The 17701-nt window shown below is 38.7% G+C and overlaps 1 protein-coding gene across 4 annotated transcripts in view; it reads left to right on the plus strand.

Annotated features, from left to right (window-relative positions):
- ERC1 (ELKS/RAB6-interacting/CAST family member 1) overlaps positions 1-17701 on the plus strand; it is a 500457-nt gene that overhangs the window by 87666 nt on the left and 395090 nt on the right. For all 4 annotated transcript variants that reach the window (XM_077953260.1, XM_077953262.1, XM_077953261.1 and 1 more), the window contains one exon: positions 15695-15862. In XM_077953260.1, coding sequence (XP_077809386.1) covers positions 15695-15862 — 168 coding nt within the window. The remainder of the gene's footprint in view (positions 1-15694; positions 15863-17701) is intronic.

Consider the following 17701-nt stretch of genomic DNA (forward strand, 5'->3'; position numbering starts at 1 on the left):
TATACAGCCTCAGAAAGAGATAGGCATCTTTTGTGACAAGAGACTATGAGAGAAGAGAAAGATGGATTGATTGATCTCTTCATTCATTCCACGGGGTTTTGGGAGTACCTGCTGAGAACTCTCCTGAGCACTGGGGATACCGTGGCACATAAAACAGAAAGGCTGATGATCTATATCCCTATCTGTATCTATTAATGTACCTGTATATGTCTATCGATATCTCTGAAATAGCTGCTCAGAATAAAGGAGAACTAGGTACCGTGACAGAGACAGGGCTTAGAATCTTTTCAAGTGAATGTGGTTTTGTCTTCCTGTTGTAGGTGGATTGTGTGAATTATGGGGTAGGGTAGGGGTTGGGGCTGGGTGCTGCAGGGCGACATTGTCATGATACTCAAGTCTGCCTGTGAAGGTAGACTGGCTTTGGAGTGCTCCTTCCTCTTTCAGCATCCTCTCTATAACTGGGCAGAGCATTTCTTGTAGAAGCGGTGCAGATGATCCTGCCAGAGGCGTTCTGATTGGGGAGGCTTGCTTCCTGCCACAGCCACTCCCCCAGTTCCAGCTGGTGAGATAGCACTGCTTACAGAGGTGATGGGGTGATGTCTGGTTCGCGGGAAGATGTAGATAATGATAAGCTTAAGAAGTTGACAAGAAAATATAAGCATAAGTATGTCTCTTAATACACTAGAAAAATCAAAATGGAATGTATAAGTTTCAAACCATCAGAGTGAAACTCAGTTTACCCAGTGGAGAATAGAAAAGAGTAGGGAGGGGAGAGAAAGAAATGTGATGGTATGTGGACATCATGAACAAAGAAGGCTGAAATCAGTACAAATAATGGGAAAGTCAATACATACAAATAAGTACTTGGATTAAAATGAAAATATAAATCTCAGTTGGGCTAAAAAGATACAGAAATATACTGTCAACAAGAGTTAAACAGAGACAAAAAGTAACAGCAAAGTTAAAAACACACGAGATAGAAAAAAATTTAAAAATAAAACATCAGGAAAATAGGCCTTCCCAAATATGATTTATTTTAATATTAAATTATCTTTTAAGGCACACAGAACAATGTTATATGCTGATAGATCAAGAAAATATAATTGTGTCAATTTATGCATCTAACAACATGGCATTTAAATATGTAAAGCAGGCTGGGCACAGTGGCTCACACCTGTAATCCCAGCATTGTGGGAGGCCAAGGTGAGTAGATCACCTGAGTTCAGGAGTTTGAGACCAGTCTGGCCAACATAGTGAAACCATGTCTCTACTGAAAATACAAAAATTAGCTCAGCATGGTGGCACGCACCTGTAGTTTCAGCTACTTGAGAGCCTGAGGCAGGAGAATTCCTTGAACCCAGGAGGTGGAGGTTGCAGTGAGCTAAGATTATGCCCCTGCACGACAGAGCAAGATTCTGTCTCTAAACGAATGAATGAATGAATGAATGAATGAATGAATGAATATATAGCAGCAATGAGGTGAAATAGATAAATCAACAGTTGTAGTTGGTCATTTGGATGTGCTCCTGTCAGAATTAGATCAAATAAACAAGCATCAACATAAAGTTTTAATAACATTAACAAGCTCAAGTTCATAGATGTGTATACAGAATTTTGTACTAACAAATAGAGAATAAACAATATTTTTAAGAACTTACTGAACAGCCATAAAAACTAACCATGTACTGGATCATAAAGGAAACTTCAAAATTCCCAAGAGTCAAAGTCACATGACTTTGTACTCCTAATGCAACAAAATTAGAAATCAGGAGTAAAGATAGTAAAGTAGTTATAAAGATAGTAAAGAATAGCAACAGAAAACCAAAATAAGTCTGCAATCTTGAAACATACTACCGAAATGACTTGTGGGTTAAAGGAGAAATATAAACATTTTAGAAATGAGTGGCAGTGAAAGCTCTCTATATAAAAATTTATGGAACATAATTAGAAAAAAAACTATGGGGTATAACTAAAGCAGTATTTAGAGGGAAATTTCTAGTTTTTAACATATTCATCAGAAAATAAGAAAGAAGAACAAGTAATCTAGGTGTTCAAATCAGGAAACTTAGAAAAAAGTAACAGAGTTAATCCAAAAACAGTAAAGAGTAATAAATAAAAGGTGAGAAATTAATAAAGTAGAGAATAAAACAACACCAAGAGGTAGTTATTTGAAAAAGGTTAATAAGACAGGAACAGCTCTTACAGATGATAAAGGAAAAGTAACTGCTAGTACTACAGAGTTTAAAAATAATACAAGACAACTCTAAACAATTATATTCGAATAAGCTTGAAAAACAAGAAGAAATAAATTTCTGGAAAAATATAAAATGACAGAATAAGTTCAAGAGTTAAGAGAAAACATGAATAACAGTCATTATAGAAATTGAAATGGTAATCAACCTCATCCCTTTTTCCCTCCCAAATCCTAAGGCCCAGATGGCTTTTGAGGAGAAAATATTTGATAGTTTCTTTTTTTTTCTTTTTCTTTCTCACCTCTCAAGTTCACGTGATTCTCCTGTCTCAGCCTTTCGAGTAACTGGGACTGCAGGAGCATGGCACCACGCCCAGCTAATTTTTTGTATTTTTAGTAGAGACGGGGTTTCACCATGTTAGCCAGGCTGGTCTCGATCTCCTGACCTTGTGATCTGCCCACCTCGGCCTCCTAAAGTGCTGGGATTACAGGCATGAGTCACCGCACTCGGCCCAATATTTGATATTTTCTATCAAATATTTAAAAATAGTCATTTTCATCAAGTTGTTCCACACTCCCCAAGAAAAAAACAAGAAAGACTAATACTCTACCAGAGGATATGAGGAAAAATAAATAAAAGAAACTCCATATCAATAGATGGTATAATTTAATCCTGCAGGGATATCAGTTTTCCTGAAATTAATGTATATATTCTTTTGCATTTCCAATTAAACACCAAGCAGTAGGCCAGGCACAGTGACTCACACCTATAATCCCAGCACTTTGGGAGGCTGAGGCAGGTGGATTATCTGAGGTCAGGAGTTCAAGACCAGCCTGGCCAACATAGTGAAACCCCTTCTGTACTAAAAATACAAAAGTAGCCGGGCATGGTGGCGGTCGCCTGTAATCTCAGCTACTCAGAAGGCTGAGGCAGGAGAGTCACTTGAACCTGGGAGGCGGAGGTTACAGTGAGCCGAGATCACGCTACTGCACTCCAGCCTAGGCGACAAGAGCGAGACTCCATCTCAAAACAAAACAAACAAAATACCAAACAGTATTTTTTAGGAATTCATTTTATTTTAAATTTTGTAAGGATGAGTTACAAAAAGACAAATACTATGTATGATTCCACTTGCATACCTAGAGTCAAATTCATAGAGACAGAAAGTAGAACGGTGGTTACCAGCAGCTGGGAAGGAGAGAATGTGGGTTTAATGGGTATAGAATTTTAGTTTTGTAAGATGAAATGAGTTCTGGAGATTGGTTGTACAACAGCATGAATATACTCAACACTATTGAACTGTAGACTTAAAATGATTAAGATAGCAGATTTTATGTCTGTATATTTTACTATTAAATTTTGAAAAATGTATATGGATGAATAAAGCTATTCTAACATTAAACAAAAAAAGAAGAGAAAATGGGAGAACCCTGCCCTGTGATACATGAAAATGTAGATACGTAACCAAACGAAACCAAACAATACACCTCAGAACAGTGCGGTAACTAGCACAGGAAGGAGCAGGTAGTGAAAAGAATAGGGAGTGTGAAATCAGAAACATTTATGTGGAGAGGGAGTCAGTCATAAACTAGTGCAAAATTAAGCAAGCATGAGAAAACTGACATACCATGTAGAGAATAAAGTTGGCCACCTACTTCATTCTAGATGGAAACAGTGAACTCTAGATTGATTAAAGACCTCAGTGTTAAAGAGAAACTACAAAGCTAATCAATGAAAATGTTTAGTAGGTATATATTGGGGTAAGAGAACTTAAATGATTCTATCAAATTTAAGCATTTCTCTTCAAGAAAGAAAACCATTGGCAAAGCCAACATATGAGATTGGGAGAAGAGTTTTTTTTAGAGCCTCTTAAAATAGTAAGGATTCAGATAAAGAATAAAAAAGAGATGCTTGAGGCCAGGCGTGGTTTCTCATGCCTGTAATCCCAGCACTTTGGGAGGCCGAAGTGGGCGGATCATTAGGCCAAGCGATCAACACCATTCTGACCAATATGGTGAAACCCCATCTCTACTAAACATAAAAAAATTAGCTGGGTGTGGTGGCACGCGCCTATAGTCCCAGCTACTCAGGAGGCTGAGGCAGGAGAAGCGCTTGAACCTGGGAGGCGGAGGTTGCAGTGAGCTGAGATCATACCACTGCACTCCAGCCTGGCGACAGAGCGAGACTCAGTCTCCAAACAAACAACAAAAACAAAAAAACGTGAAAATCATTAAGAAATAGAGACTATAGGGAGAGGGAAGGATTTGAATAGACAGTTAACAGATAAACTTAAGGGGTTAACAACTATGCCATGATATCGTCGCTTTCACTAGTAAATAAATGCAAATTTCAAAGATGATGAAATATTCTATTTTGTTCATCAAATTGATAAAAATTAGAATATGAGATAACATTCAGTGCCTGTGAGGATTTGGGCAAACCGTAACGCAAATGATGTAGGTGGTTTCAGTAATCCCATTCCTTGGTATATTTCCCAGAGAAAGTTTCCTGCTGGTCCACAAAAGGACATGTATAAGGATGTTCACCACAGGATTATTTGTGGTAACAAGGAATTAAAAGCAGCGTAAGTGTTCATTACTAGGGGGTGGGATAAATAAAAGTATTGTGGATATGTACCATGGAATACTGTACAAAAGTCAAAAGCAGCGATGCAGAAGCATGTATACATTAGACCATGGATAGATATAAGTACTATCCATGTTTCCCTTTTTTTTTTGAGACAGAGTTTTGCTCTTGTTGCCCAGGCTTGAGTGCAATGGCGTGGTCTCGACTCACTTTATAGTACTTGTTATATGAGTAGTATATTGTTTAAAAAACAGCATCCATCCTGTTTTTTAAAAGTAAAAACAGGTTGAGGTATATAGCATTAATATAAATTGAAAAACGTGTATGAATATAAAAATCACCCTCTGTGTTTCTAAGATACATATTCAGGAACATATTAAAATGTATTAGAATAGCTGCATATTGAAGGAGGGTATGGGTATTGGACATAAATGGAAAAATAGTAAAACGAAACGAGTAGAACTTTACCTGGATCAACGATAACGCATGGACAGCAGATAGACGCTGGTCCTAAATGAGATAGGGATCTGAAGCCAAGACCTCTGCATACATCTAGTACTCTCCTGAGAAAGGTTGGACGAGAAAAAAATTCCTCCTACCAGTATTAGTGGCAATATGAGAGACTGACTGATTCTCTTGGGCTTTGATTTTGTGGAGAAAGGTCTCTCATCATGCAGGTTTGAGTTTTAATAGACATAACTGCTCTGAAGGGACATTCTTTCAACTTAGTACATGTATATTCCCACAGATAAAAGCATTGCTTAGAATGAATTTACAATTCCACATTAGTCCATCACTTGTGGATTGTGATCTCCCCTGAACCAATAACGGGAGTAGGAACAAATGGAGCGATCAGACGCTTAGGAACGTTGGATAATAGAGCGAGACCATACGTTAAATGATTAAAGGATGGACTAGGAGGCATGGGAGCACCCTCCAGAGGGATAATCAGATATAACTTGTTGGATGTTGTTTCATGACTGTTGAGAGCAAAAGCTCAAGTAGCACTAGGTATTTAATTTTTATTTCCTTAATTTTTAATTTTTATAGAGACAGAACCTCCTTATGTTGCCCATGCTGGTCTTCAGCTCCTGGGCTCAAGCGATCCTCCCGACTCCGCCTCCATTAGTGTTGTGATTGTAGGTGTGAGTCACCGTGCCCAGCTAGCACTAGCTGTTTAGTATAGTGTCTTTGAATCTTGGCTCTGCCACTTGCTGTATGAGTGTATACTTTTTTGCCTCAGTTTTCTCATCTGTGAGAAGAATAATAGCCTTACCTCTTAATGTTGTGAGAATTAAATGTTAATGTATGTATATAGTAACACTCAGTAAATATTAGCTGTTATAATTAATGAATGCATAAAGGAATGATTTAAAACATGAGGAAAAAACAAAGGCACTGTGTATAAAACCAACTGGGTTATAAAATATCAAAACAGGATTTTAGACATGAAATATATAGTAACTAAAGTGGAAAACTCAGTATATTAGTTTAATTGCAGATTATAGAGAGCTGCAGGAACAGTTAGTGAATTAGAACATAGATCTGATGAGATATTACCCAGCAAACAATAGGAAAGATAGGAAGACAGAAATTATTAAAAAGAACTCTATGGAAATTGAGCCCAACTTATATCTGTAGGAGTTTCAGGAGAGGATAAAGAGGCAATCTTAAAAGAGAGAATTGCTGAGAATTTTTCTGATTTTGGTGATAGGAATGGATCCTTCAATTCAGGAACAAATTATTCTTGAGCAGGAAAATATCTACACCTACATACAACATAGTGGAACCATAGGTAACCTGATCTTAAAAACTGCCAGGTAGACCGGACATGGTGGCTCACACCTGTAATCCCAGTACTTTGGGAGGTCAAGGTAGAAGGATCACTTGAGACCAGGAGTTTGAGACCAGCCTGGGCAACATAGTGAGACCGTGTCTCCACAAACAACAACAACAACAAGAAAAAACTAACCCGGCATGGTGGTGTGTACGTGTAGTCCTGGCTACTCAGAAGTCTGAGGCAAGAGTATCCCTTGAGCCTAAGGGCTTCAGGGCAGTAGTGAGCTATGATGGTGCCACTGTACTCCAGTTTGGGCAGTAGAGCGAGACGCTGTCTCTAAAAAAGGAAACAAACAACCTGCTAGGGAGAAAAAATACGTTACCTCCTAAGGATTAACAATTAGTCCAACATCAGACTTTTCAGTTACGACAACAGTAGTGAGAATATGGTAGTGTAAAATCTTCAAAGTTTAGTGAAAAACATTGGCAACTCAGAATTCTGTACCAAGCTGAACTCTCACCATTCTTCAATAAAGAGAGAAGAAAGACTTTTTCTTTCAGATTAATACAAATGAGAGTTGACTACCCAGGATCCCTATGGAAAGTACTGTTAAAAGATGTATGTTAGAAAGAAGGGAAGAATGAGATGCAAGAAAAAAACAGGAGACAAAAAGGCATTAATGTAATAGGAAAAAATAATCTAATGTCAATATAATAGTATGGCATAGACCTTACAGTAATAATGCCTTTAAAGCCAAAACTCGCAAGTCAACTGAGGTTTATTCGGTAAAGGTGAAGAATTTCAGAGAAAGGTCACAAAAGGAAGAGCTTGTCTGTTGCTTCTCCTTGTTGATATAATGTTGCTAAATAATAGAACAGGTGGAATTCTGCATCTAGATTGTTTCTACCTGTCAAGAGCACAGGAATGAAATAAAGGAATATATATTTCAACAGTGGCAAAATGAAAATGAAGCTCAAGGTGTGTGAAGACAGAAATTGTAAGAAAGCATAAAGACCTCTGCAATGGCCGGGCAGAGTGACTCATGCCTGTCATTCCAGCACTTCGGAAGGCTGAGACAGGAGGATCACTTGAGCCCAGGAGGGTTTTCACATAGAGAAAGCTGTAAGGAATTCTCCCTTTCTGGGAGGGTTTTCACATAGAGTTATAAGGCTTTGCTGATCTTCGTTCTGATACCAGAATGAGGAAGTGTTACGTTATGTGTTGGCTTAAAGGGGTCACACACAGTAGGTTGGCTGACTGCCATGCTGTATCAGGTTTCCAGAGGCCAAGAGTTTCTTGGGGCTGCATACCTGATACCACTTATTGCAGTATACTTGTATAGCCAATACTGTGTCGTCTTTGCTATGAATTTTCAAGCGAAAGTGAGTGAAGGTATCAACATTAATTTTTCAGAATATAAATTTGCGAAATGTCTTTTTTTTTTTTAAAACTGGGTACTGTGGAATGACTCATTTCTACCTTGACTATTTTGATATCTGAGCTTTTCATCTTTTTGTCAAGTGTGGGGCATCAAACAGAGCTCAATGCAGTTTGTTGAAATAGTGCTCTAAAAAGTTTACTTCTGTCTGGTCTGTAATGCTGTCAGTCCATGGCTCAGTGCCCTTCACCTGGCATTCAGCCTCCCGTCTAGGTGGGGACAATGGGAAATGCAGTCATAAGATATATCGTTTAGAGTGGATTTCAGCAAGTCACTTAATTAGTTTGGGCCTTGATTTTTCTCAGCTTTAAAGTTGGGAGTTTAATTTCAGTTATTTAACTCTTTAAAAAATTTTATGAAATACTGCAGAATACAGGAAAAATGTAGAAAATATAATAGTCAGATTTAACATACATTAAAAAGTTCTTAAAAATGTCTCTTTCTAAACGAATCAGTGGAAGATGTGGTTTAAATAAAAATTATTAGAATTTTAGGTTTTTAGAACTCGTTTGGGGCCAGGAATAAAGATGTGGAAGCTGTGGAGATGGTGGTTAAAGCCGTAGAATTGGGTTAGTTTCTCCAGAGGAGGTTCCATGCAGTGAGTGAGATGTGAGGAGGGGAAATGACAGAGGATGGAGAACACTGAAAAGATGTGATCACAGAGTTAGAAAGGGAAAGTGTCATGTTGGCAAAGCCAAGAGAGGAATGATAGGAAACAAGCCACATTTCCATGCAACTAATTATTACTACTAATGTGCCTTTAGATAGATCTGTTTCTTGATTTAAAACAAACGAAAGTTAAGGTAGGTTGAGAGACTTAATTGTTTTCTTTTGAGATGGAGTCTGGCTCTGTAGCCCAGGCTGGAGTGCAGTGGTCGGATCTCAGCTCACTGCAAGCTTTGTCTCCTGGGTTCACGCCATTCTCCTGCCTCAGCCTCCCCAGTAGCTGGGACTACAGGCGCCCGCCACCATGCTTGGCTTTTTTTTTTGTATTTTTAGTAGAGATGGGGTTTCACCATGTTAGCCAGGATGGTCTCCATCTCCTGACCTCATGATCTGCCCGCCTTGGCCTCCCAAAGTGCTGGGATTACAGGCGTGAGCCACCACGCCGGGCCAGAATTAATTGTTTTTTGATCAGAAGTGAAAGGCCAAAACAGTAGGGTAGCCATTTTCTGTTCACTTCCATTGGTAGAGAAAACCTTGTGGACAAAAGCCTTCTGTTTTTATTGAAGTTGGCGTGACCTGTTTGCCACAGACAACCTTGGCAAGTTGGGTGAATGCTATTCCTCCAGCTCCACCGATGTGAATAAACAGGTTTGATTCCTCCTGCCAGGATTGGTGTTAGGGTGATGACTGTGTGTCCTGCTGGTCTTTGAGGGGTTTTCCTGAATATGTTTTTTGTGGTTTGTAAAATATGGACCTCACGCAAAATTATACTACAAATTTAGTTCACTCCAAACCACAAGATCAGTGTAGAATTCAGAGCAATTAATCTAGTAGTGGCAAAGTGGTTTGCGTGGTGGTTTTTATCTCAAATCTCCAGACTAGTGTATTTGAATTCTGTACTGCACGAAAAAGCAGACTAAGAAAGAGTGTACACAGGTGATTTGAATTGAATACTTAGTAAAGAAAAGATCATTTAGTAATTAGGGGTATGGACTTGGGCAGTTTCTGTGTCTAATGTTTATAATATGAAATATTTTTGGTATCAAAGCTTGTGTTTCCAGCCACACTTATGCTAAAGGTTGGTATGTTTATAACAAGAGTTCTTATTCTTCACCTTTTTCAGTCACCGATTCATACTTGACCCTCTCTCAGTGCCATGAGGGTGTTTATGTCAGGTCAGCATTGGCACATTTCCAGGTCCGTTAACTGAACCGTGGATCCAGTATGAAGCGCAGCTTGGGCATCTGGGTACCTTGCATAAAGAAGCGGCAATGTGGGGTCTCACAAATGTTGTCTTATGTGGTATTGGTACCATCAGAATGAAAAACACTTAGAAGTGATGAGGGATGTTTTCCTACATACAGGTCCATGGCCTGCAGAGGGAACGGCTTTTTTTCTGAAATTAATGCTTAGAGGAACTGAGACACAGGAAAATTAGGTTTGAGACTTTAGGTTTGAATGCCTTAGCTTTTCACCTTTATAATAAGAATTTAATTATGTGTTTAGGGGATGTAGGATAAAATAATTTTTTTTTTTTTAAATTGAGACGGAGTTTCGCTGTTGTTGCCCAGGCTGGAGTGCAGTGGCACAATCTTGGCTCACTGCAAGCTCCGCCTCCTGGGTTCAAGTGATTCTCCTACTTCAGCCTCCTGAGTAGCTGGGAATACAGGCATGCACCACCACGCCTGACTAATGTTTTTGTATTTTTAGTAGAGATGGGATTTTACATAGTTGACCGGGCTGGTCTTGAACTGCTGACCTCAGTGATCCGCTCACCTCGGCGTCCCAAAGTGCTGGGATTACAGGCATGAGCCACCACGCCCGGCCAGTTTTTTTTTTTTTAATGAGTTGCTTTGTTTTTTGCTTTTGGTTAGAGGTAGTAGAATAATGTATAGTATATAAAATACAGATTAACGTGTAGTAATTAGATACAAATGATTATGTGATTTATTTATTTTTCAAATTTCTGACATGTATACTTTTCTAAGGCGTTGACTTCCTTAACTGTGTAGAAGGGTCACCAGATTCGGTAAGCGCCTTTACCATCACTGATGGCCTGTAATGGGTTCAGCTAAAAGGAACCAAATCTGATACTGTCAAATAGGATTAGTAGCGACACTGACTGGCTTGAGCTGCGCCTGAGTGCCAGTGGATAAGGGTCCATGGGTTCTTTGGCATCTTGAACAGTCTGGTTGCTGAATTTCATATTCCACTAAGGTCTTTACTCTGTGGTTGCAGTCCTTTTCTTTTAAAGGAATCAATATTCAGTCTGTTCTGACACTTCCCTTTTGGACCTTTTTTGTTTGCGTGGTGGAGTGTTGTGATTTTTACTCTCAGCAAATTTCAGCTCTATAATACAGCATCATTAATTACACGCTGCTGTATGTTAGATCCCCAGAACTTACTCATTTCATAACTGAGGGTTTGCACGCTTTGATCAGCGTTTCCCCATTCCTCTCCCTGTTCCTATCCCCAGCCCCTGGTAACCACCATTCTATTCTGTTTATTTGAGTTCAACTTTTTTTAGATTCCATATGTAAGTGAGATCATACCATAACCTGTGTTATTTCTGATTTCAGTTTTCATTGAACGCTTTTTGTCCTTATTATGAGTTGTGTTTTTCTGCTTCTTTGCATGTCTGGTGAGTTTGGATTGGATGCCAAGCATTGTGAGTTTTACCTTGTTGGGTGCTAGGCATTTTGTATTCCTGTAAATATTACTGAACTTTGTTTTGTGATGTGGGTAAAATACTTGGAAATAGTTTCATTCTTTTGGGTCTTTCATTTAAGCTTTGTTAGATGGTACCAAAATTGCATTTATTCTAAAGCTAGTCTTATGTACCCCCTGCTTGGTTATAAGCCAGATATTAAAGAGATTTGCAAAAACTTAAAACAATTATATTCTTCTTACTGTTTTAGGGGGAACATACAGGTTTTTGAAATTTTTTTTTTTTTTTTTTTTTTTTTTTGAGACGGAGTCTCGCTTTGTCGCCCAGGCTGGAATGCAGTGGCCGGATCTCAGCTCACTGCAAGCTCCGCCTCCCGGGTTCACGCCATTCTCCTGCCTCAGCCTCCCGAGTAGCTGGGACTACAGGTGCCCACAACCGTGCCCGGCTAATTTTTTGTATTTTTAGTAGAGACGGGGTTTCACCGTGGTCTCGATCTCCTGACCTTGTGATCCGCCCGCCTCGGCCTCCCAAAGTGCTGGGATTACAGGCGTGAGCCACCGAGACCGGCTGAGGTTTTTGAAATTAAAATGTTACTTTAAGTATAGAAATATTGGTAAGTTCTGTATGATAATGTTACTAAGTTCTATAAGAGGAAAAAAAGTGTTAAATTGTATAACAAAATACCCTGGGAAAGGATGAGGGTGACAGCACTTGTCTGTTGGGGGATTGGAACATATTTATTAAATGGCAGCATAGGAAGAGGGTCTTGAAAGATGTGTTCAACAGGCAGAATTGTTTGTAAGTGATAGGGGTTAAGGATATTACAAGCATAGGACAAGATGAACAATGACAAGAAAGGATGGTATTTATTCAGAGAATGGCAGTACTGCTGGAACAGAGAGCCACTGGAAGTGGGGCAAAGGGGCATATGGCAAAGGTTAGGCAGTGCGGGTACATTGGGCCCATCTGACCATGGAGGGCCTCGAATTCCCTGCTGGGCTCCTGTGGGTTAGGGTGGTATTAGAAAATTAGTGGTTAAGAATGTGGGATCTGGAGGCAAGACCGCTTGATCTTAAATCTCTGCTCTGCTGCTTATTTGTAGCTGTGAGATCTTGGGCCTGCTGTCTTCTCTAAGGCCCAGTTTCCCACATTGCTATGAGAGAGAGTGAAATTTTCCACAGGGAGAATGCAAGGGAGGAAAATACGATACCTGAGAACTGTGAGGATTTTAATGTATATACAGTAGTCCTCCCTTAACTGCTTTTTTGCTTTCCTTGGTTTCTGTTACCTGTGGTCAACTGTGGTCTGAAAATATTAAATGGAAAATTCCAGAAAGGAACAGCTTACAGATTTTAAATTTATGCTTTTTTTTCTAAGTAGTGTGATGAAATCTTGTGCCATTCTGCTCTATTCCACCCTAGAGGTGAATCTTCCTTGTGTCCAGTGTATCCATGTATCCACACTACCTGCCCCTTAGTCACTTAGTAGCTGTCTCGGTTATTAGATCAACCGTTGCAGTATCTCAGTACTTGTGTTCACATAACCCTTATTTTATTTAATAATGACCCCAAAGCACAAGAGTAATGATGCTGGCATACTGTTAAAATTGTTCTATTTTGTTACTAGTTATTGTTGTTAATCTCTTACTGTGACTAATTTGTAAATTAAATTTTATTATGTAATAGGTATATATATAGAGAAAAAACAGAGTGTGTGTAGCGTTTGATACTGTCTGTGGTTTCAGGCATCCACTGGGGGTCTTGGATTATATTCCTTGATGATAAGGGGGGATTACTGTATATGGTGACAAAAATACACATGAACACATACAGGAAGGCCCAGAAGACTGTTTAATTCAGAAATAAAGTAGTAAAGTAAAAAAGGTATGATTTTCTTTTTTTAAGGAGTTGATATGAGACTGAAATCATTGCTTAAGCTGGGAGGAAAACAAAACAAAACAAAAAACAGAATAGAGACGAATGACAGAACAAGAAGGTATGATAGATCAGAGGTAATGCTGTGGACAAACGGTAGATTTAGTAGGTGTAGGAGAAAGAAAAGGATAGTATTTGTGATTCAGAAAAAGATTTTTTAGAGTTTGAAAGTTCTCAGGTAGATCTTTCCAGATTATAATTAGATTAACTGTGTATATTTATTAAAGTAGAATAGAGGTAAATTACAGATGAAGGAGTCTTTTGAAGGAGCACGGTGGAACTTGTGGTGAATAACTACAAATGGGAGCTCGAACAATTGTTCTTTACTTTCTGACTTGGTGAGATTGGTTGCATAGAAGTAGTTGGTAGAGGCCGGGTGCGGTGGCTCACGTCTGTAATCCCAGCAGTTTGGGAGGCCAAGGTGGGCAGATCCACGAGGACAGCAGATCGAGACCATCCTGGCTAACACGGTGAAACCCCATCTCTACTAAAAATACAAAAAATTAGCCGGACGCGGTGGCGGGTGTCTGTAGTCCCAGCTGCTCGGGAGGCTGAGGCAGGAGAATGGCGTGAACCCGGGAGGCGGAGCTTGCAGTGAGCTGAGATCGCGCCACTGCACTTCAGCCTGGGCGACAGAGCGAGACTCCGTCTCAAAAATAAAAATAAAAATAAAAGAAGTAGTTGGTAGAAATGTAGTTTAGCAGAGTGAAATATGGCTTATCTGCATGTTTTTCCTTTCCAGTATGGTCCAGCATAATTTGTAAGTACTTACAGTAGTAGCAAGTACTTATTATAGCAATCTCCAGTGAGACTAGTCTTGTTAAGAAATTTTCCATACTCCTTAACTGAGCAGGAAGTACCACCATACACACAGTATTGGTTCTCAGATACCTTGTAGTTTAGATACACTACACATTGGATATTGCTTACCTAAAATGCATGGGACTGGGGGTGTTTCAGAGTTTGAGTTTGGGAATATTTGCCTTACACTTATGCTTACTGGTTGAGCATTCTTAATCCGAAAATCCAAAATGTTCCATTGAACATTTCCTTTAAGTGTCATGTCAGTGCTGAAAAAGTTCTGGAGTTTGGAGCATTTTGGATTTTGGATTTTCAGATTTTGGGATGGTCAACCTGTATTAGATCTTCCTGAGTGCTTTGATGTACCCTAAATATGAAACATTATTTATATTTTCTTTGTGGTTTAATCCACGTTCAGATAGGAAAAATAAGATAAGACAAGTTAAAGATGAGAGACCGTAGAACCATACTTGATTTCTTAGATTTGCACTATTCTCTGTGGTAGCCACCAGCCATTTGTGGCTATTAAGTACTTGCAATGTGGCTAGCCCAAATCGAGATGTGATATAAAGGTGAAATATACATTAACTATCAAAGAGTTAGTATGAAAAAATATAAAATAGTTCATTAATAGTTTTTTGTATGGATTATATGTTTGAAATGACAATAATGAAAAAAGAATGTAAAACAGCTTATTAACAATTTTCGGCTTGAAAATATGACTCACTATTTTCCTGGTGAACAGCCCTGAATCTTAGATAAAAGAAATCCACTTCCTTCTTTTCCTATAATCAAATGTTTAACTATTTGTTATTAATCCTTGGGTGGAAAAGCAAAAAGCAAATTTGGTGTGCGAATATGTATGGGGTGCTAAAAGCTTAATAAAATTTTCTGTGAATGGATTTTAAAATAAATGTCATTAGATTTCTTGATATTTTAAAGTTATATCTAATGAAAGGCATTAAACTTCAGGGATAAAGGTAACTAGTTACCAAACTTTTTAGCTGGTTAGTCTTGCCATCTAAAAGTAGACCTTTGCTTTTGTACTAGTTACCAAACTTTTCAGCTGGTTAGTCTTGCCGTCTAAAAGTAGGCCTTTGCTTTTGTACTAGTCACCAAACTTTTTAGCTGGTTAGTCTTGCCATCTAAAAGTAGGCCTCTGCTCTTGCTTCGTATGGATATCTAAGTGCATTATGGGGTTGTTTTTCATAAACGCTTCATAGCCTGTGGCTAGATTGTATTATCTGAGATAGCCAGTGTTATGCTTGGTGATGCTTTTTTTCCCTTTTCCTAGTTTTAGATTTTCTAAAGCAGTGTAGCTTCATTTGGGAACTTGTTAGAAATACTCATTTTGAACCCCAACGCTGTTGAATCAGAAACGACGGACTTGATTTAGGCCTCCAGATGATTCTGATGCACATGAAGTTTCAGAAACAGAGTCGTAGAGGTTCTGTTGTGTAATGGTGAGCACGCTGGACTCTGAATCCAGAGAAACATAGACGTAGATGATACTTACTTTTATAGAGTAACAAAACTCAACCTCTTTATAACCTTTATAACATATCTATTTGAAAGGAATTACATTCTTTTCTTTTTAATTCATCACTTGTAAAACTCTTACATTCTTAGGTGGATGCTCTCCGGTTGCGTTTGGAAGAGAAGGAAACCATGTTGAATAAAAAGACGAAGCAGATTCAGGATATGGCCGAAGAGAAGGGGACACAAGCTGGGGAGATCCACGACCTCAAGGACATGTTGGATGTGAAGGAGCGGAAGGTTAACGTTCTTCAGAAGAAGGTAGGGTGCAGGTCTTCTGAGTTCAGTGGCCCATTCCTCATACGTCCTCACTCCTACCACTAAGTTATATCTAAATGCTGTCAGAGTTTCTTGCTCATTCTTCAATTTATGTTTTTGTGATTAGTAATTTGGAACTGTTGCTGCAGTAGTAGGTAGATTGTTAAGATTGCTGTTTCATATTAAGTTTTTAAAAATTTAAAAAACTGAAAATTGCATATTCAGTTTTTAAAAATTTAAACATGGTTAGTATCTTCCAGTAGTGCTTTTCATGCTGTTTCTCAAAAGTGCCTTGTAAATTGCCAAAGTGTTTGAACTGACATTCTTTTTCCCCTTCTGTCTTTTATTGCAACTGTACTAAATTGGTTTAGTACATGGACTTGGGATGGTACAGCTTCATTTATGTGTTTAATAAGATGACAATTTTAAGCTCAGACCAGGGGCATCCAGACAAACACGTCGTTCATATATGAGCCAAAAAATGTGTGTGTTTGTGTATTTCAGTACAGATCTTACTGTTCCTTGCCACTTGTTCTTTCTCCTTTTTTCAGTTAATATGTTTTGATATTCTTTCCAAGGGTTTCTTCATTGTTGTTACTAATAACATTGTATGGATGTACTATAATTAGCAAAATTTCTACTGATGGACATTTATTTTGCTAAAAATTTCTTCCTTTACATAAAATGATTCTGTAGTAAAAAGCATTGTACATATTTAGTTGATACATATGTCAAGTCAAGTATATTTCTAGGATAAAGTCCTTGAACTGCTGAGTGAAAGGATATGCATTTATAATTTTGATGGATTTTGCCAAGTAGCCTTAAAGAGATTGTACCAAGTTTCATTTCTACTATCAGTGATGAAAGCGATATATTCCCGCATAGTTGTCTACAGAGAGTGTTAAAAGACTTTTTTACTTTTTGGCAATCTGATAGGTGAGAAAACACTGTCAGTGTAGTTGCAGTTCTTTCATTATAAGAAAAGTTGAACATATTTTTATATTTAAAATCCTTTGTATTTTCTGTTATTTGATTATATGCTTTACCCATTTTTATTTTGAGTTCTTTTCTGCTTTTTTAAAAGTTGGTTTGTAGAAATTGCTTCCCAGTTTAAACATTAGCTCTTTTGTCTGATGTGAGTTCTAAACATTTCTTCCTGTTTGACTTGTTTATTGAGGCGGAGTCTCACTTTGTCACCCAGACTGAAGTGCAGTGACACGATCTCGGCTCAGTGCAACCTCTGCCTCCTGGGTTCAAGTGATTCCCCTGCCTCAGCCTCCCAAGTAGCTGGGACTCCCGGCGCCCACCACCACATCTGGTTATTTTTTTGTATTTTTAGAAGAGACGGGGTTTTACCACCATGTTGGCCAGGCTGGTTTTGAATTCCGTGGCCTCAAGGGAGCCACCCACCTTGGCCTCCCAAAGTACTGGGATTACAGGTGTGAGCCACTGCACCCAGCCCCTGCGCTTTTTTTTTTTTTTTTAAAAGAAAGATGTCGTCCAGGCTGGTCTCAAACTCCTGGCCCCAAGCCATCTTCCCATCTCGGCCTCCCAAGACCACTGCTCCTAGCTCTGTTTGGCTTTTGACTTTGTGTGTGTGTGTGTGTGTGTGTGTGTGTGTGTGTGTGTGTGTGTGTGTTCAGACACCTTAAAGTGAATGTTTTAAGACTTCTGGATTTTGAGACATATTACAAAAGTTATATTTTAGAATGTTTCTTATTTTCTAGTGATATTGATCTGTCTATGTATCCATTAACACTGCTTTCATTTTTGTGTTTTTGTGATATATGTTAATAGCTAATTCCTTCCAAGGTACTTTTCTTTTTCAGAAGTGCCCTAGCT

This window comes from Macaca mulatta, chromosome 11 (assembly GCF_049350105.2).
Source record: "Macaca mulatta isolate MMU2019108-1 chromosome 11, T2T-MMU8v2.0, whole genome shotgun sequence".
Classification (NCBI taxonomy): domain Eukaryota; kingdom Metazoa; phylum Chordata; class Mammalia; order Primates; family Cercopithecidae; genus Macaca; species Macaca mulatta.